Source organism: Homarus americanus, unplaced genomic scaffold, assembly GCF_018991925.1.
Source record: "Homarus americanus isolate GMGI-L3 unplaced genomic scaffold, GMGI_Hamer_2.0 scaffold34071, whole genome shotgun sequence".
Classification (NCBI taxonomy): domain Eukaryota; kingdom Metazoa; phylum Arthropoda; class Malacostraca; order Decapoda; family Nephropidae; genus Homarus; species Homarus americanus.
In genome coordinates this window covers 179,701-183,805 of record NW_024751680.1, presented here as the reverse complement: position 1 = coordinate 183,805, position 4,105 = coordinate 179,701, and the positions used below count along the sequence as shown (strand labels likewise).

Below are 4,105 nucleotides of genomic sequence, written 5' to 3'. Positions count from 1 at the left end.
ATCCCAGCAACAGTACCCCTGCACCACCACATCCTAGCAACAGTCCCTCTACCACATCCTAGCAACAGTCCTCCTCTACCACGTTCTAGCAACAGTCCCTCCCCACCACATCCTAGCAACAGTACCCTGCACATATAGCAGTGACTGGAAGCGCAGGTGTGTACACCTCGAAAGTTGACCCACCCTTCGTAATTACAGTGAGATTAAGACCTGACCCAGGAGAGGTCAGGGCCACAAGGTACCTGAGCTAACCCAGCGTTATGACCGTATTAAAGAAACTACACCAGGCCAAGACACGCCACTGAGTGGTAATAATCAAGAAGCACCTGTGTACCACGAAAAGCGACATGACCGCACACCTGATCAAACACAGCTATCCAGACCTACACAGTTTATTGTTAATTAGGAGAGGTCATCTGCCGGCTTGTGACCGCCAATATAAGGGGCCTTCAGCTCTTTCCACGAGGTATTATTATTATAACAGGGAAGGGGCCGACAGCTCCTTCCCAGAGACAGGTAGCAGAGTTTCCCACAGGAGACAGAGACCAGCAGCACCTGCAGACATCCCCCAGCCGCTGGGCCTCCCTCAGGTAACACGTGAGTCATTGTCAGAACGATCCTTAGGGTGAGTTACTTACGGTGGGAAGTGGATCCATTTCATGTTTGTGTCCGAGAGTCATTGTCTAGTAACATCGATATAATGGGCTATTAATGTGTCCATGCCATTGAATTATCCAATAAATAGTTGTACTTAGAGTTGGCGTTCAGAAGATTCTCCCTAAGAATATAATACCAAGTCAAAGTAACTAATCGGCCACGCTACCAAACTTTCCTCACTTTACAATCCTACATCTATAAATTCTTTCTTTACTTGTGTACATCTAATTTAATCCTCATTATATAATCATAGAGAGTAATATAGTTGAGGCTAGCGAGAGTGTAACCCTGTGACTTGGTGCTCTTGAACTCTGACCGATTCTAAACCCCAAAGGAAAATACTTCTTGGGATTTACCTCGAGGATTTAAGCTGACAAGGTTGACATTAATGATAGACAACTCCCTCGTCGCCCCTGCACCAAGGTTCAGAGGGCCACCACAACTCCCTCGTCGCCCCTGCACCAAGGTTCAGAGGGGCCACCACAACTCCCTCGTCGCCCCTGCACCAAGGTTCTGGGGGCCACCACACCCCCTGTCGCCCCTGCACCAAGGTTCAGAGGGGCCACCACAACCCCTCGTCGCCCTGCACCAAGGTTCAGGAGGGCCACCACAACTCTCGTCGCCCCTGCACCAAGGTTCAGAGGGGCCACCACACCCCGTCGCCCCTGCACTGCTGTTCAGAGGAGCCACCACAACCTCGTCGCCCCTGCACCAAGGTTCAGAGGGGCCACCATAACTCCTCGTCGCCCCCACCAAGGTTCAGAGGGCCACAACTCCTCGTCGCCCCTGCACCATGGTTCAGAGGGCCACCACAACTCCTCGTCCCCCCTGCACCAAGGTTCAGAGGGCCACCACAACTCCCTCGTCGCCCCTGCACCAAGGTTCAGAGGGGCCACCACAACTCCCCGTCGCCCCTGCACCAAGGTTCAGAGGAGCCACCACACCCTCGTCGCCCCTCACCAAGGTTCAGAGGAGCCACCACACTCGTCGCCCCTGCACCAAGGTTCAGGGGGCCACCACAACTCTCTCTTGATGACGACAGAAAATGTTGATTATCGAACTTTTGTGAGAATTTGTTGTGATATATAAACACGTTGGTGAGTTGGGTATATAATTATGGCTGCACAACTCATGGATGCACGGAAGGACTCACGGAAGGACTCATGGAAGCACTGACGGAAGGACTCATGGAAGGACTGGCGGAAGCACTGACGGTTGGACTCCCTGACGGCCTGACGCAATCACGGACAAATAACATAATTCTTGGTTGACGAGGAACTAATATATTTAAAGGTAAGTAGGTAAATGTAATAGATATTGTTTTGAGAGAGAGAGAGAGAGAGAGAGAGAGAGAGAGAGAGAGAGAGAGAGAGAGATTACCTTCTAGTCAAACGGTAAATATTTTCTGACAAGTGCGGATTCCATAACACCAATGTCCCCTTGAGTATGATGATTTATCCCCCTGAGTACGATGAGTTAACCCCTTGAGTACGATGATCTTAACCCCTTGAGTACGATAAACTAACCCCTTGAGTACGATAATTAAAACCTTGAGTGAGATGACTAAACCATTCAAGTACGATGATTTAAGAGGTGTGGCGGCCGAGTGGGTATAACGCTCGACTCATCTCCTAAAGTACACCTGCTCGCTGTAAATGTGTAGCTAATTTTACAGTCAGGATGTAGATGCGATTGAGAATAGTTAGTGCCAATGTTACCAAGTAAAGATAGAATCCGCAATGCACGGAATCCATAACACCGACTTTTGGTTACAATTTCAGGTCAGAGGAGATAAATGTAAAACCATTTCGAAAAAAAAAACGAATGAATAAAAAAATTACTTGAGAAGTTTGCTGTAACTGACTTGACATTTGTTGTTTTAGTATATCGTGCCGAGCTGATGTACAGTTGACAGTGATAGGAACAATGTGAACACTCGCCGATTTTTTTAAGATTGATTTAACATTACTAAAAAATTACCTAGATAATTTACTGAGCCTGAGTTAACTTTTTCATGTATCAATTTTATATATTATGTCTTAAATTTCAACGGCTCCTGTTACCATTGATAATTCAGAATAACAATTATTAACTTTTATCTTGCTATCTTACACACACACATACACACACACACACATTTAATATGTAATGGTGGTCAGGCTGGCAGCTGGACTAAAAAATAATTTACAGAAAATAATTTGCCCCGGACATCTGTGAGGGACCAGCTGCTGAAAGTTTGAACACAAGATGAATTTTGGAAATTTTGGGGTGAGATTTTTTTTGGTGGTTTAAGGTGGAATTTATTTTGACACACACACACACACACACACACACACACACACACACACACACACACACACACACACACACACACACACTACTATCATCATCATCATCACCAATCACCATTATCTCGAACGTTATCACCATTACACACTATTACCAGACACCATAGTACTCACATCATCACCATCCACACCATCGACGCCATGATTAACGTCATCGCCTCTCACTATCAACACCATCCACACCATCACTATGATTGACACCCTCTTCCCCATCACCACCATTTTCACCATCATAACCACTCACATTATCGCTACCAAGCACCAACACACACACTCTCAACACCAACACACTCACCCTTAATACCAACACACTTACCATCTATACCACACACCCTCAACACCCACACACACACCCTGAACACCAACAACCACACACCCTCAACACCAACAACCACACACCCTCAACACCAACACACACACACCCTCAACACCAACACACACACCCTCAACACCAACACACACACCCTCAACACCAACACACACACCCTCAACACCAACACACACACACACCAACACCAAACACACACACACCCCCTGAACACCAACACACACCATCAACACCACACACTCACCCTCAACACCAACACACACACCATCAACACCACACACTCACCATCAACACTACACACCACCTCAACACCAAAACACACACACCCTCAACACCAACACACACACCTCACACCACCACACACACCTCAACACCCACACCCACACACCTAAACATCAACACACACCCTCAACACCAAAACACACACACACCCCAACACCAACACACACCCTCAACACCAAACACACACACACCCCAACACCAACACACACACACACACACACACCCTGAACACCAACACACACACCTCAAAAAAACACACACACACCCTCAACACCAACACACACACCTCAACACCAAAACCACACACACCCTCAACACCAACACACACACACCCTCAACACCAACACACACACTTCAACACCAAAACACACACACCCCTCAACACCAAAACACACACACACACCTCAACACCAACACACACACACCTCAACACCAACACACACACCAACACCAACACACACCTCAACACCAAACACACACACACCTCAAC

General features: G+C 47.3%; 1 protein-coding gene across 1 annotated transcript; it reads left to right on the top strand.

Moving 5' to 3' along the window:
- Window positions 1–1,045: 1,045 nt before the first annotated feature.
- On the top strand, window positions 1,046–1,393 carry LOC121854824 (proline-rich protein HaeIII subfamily 1-like). The gene has a single exon (XM_042349627.1). It carries the CDS (start codon window positions 1,046–1,048, stop codon window positions 1,391–1,393), a length of 348 nt encoding a protein of 115 aa, XP_042205561.1.
- The last annotated feature ends 2,712 nt before the right edge of the window (window positions 1,394–4,105 follow it).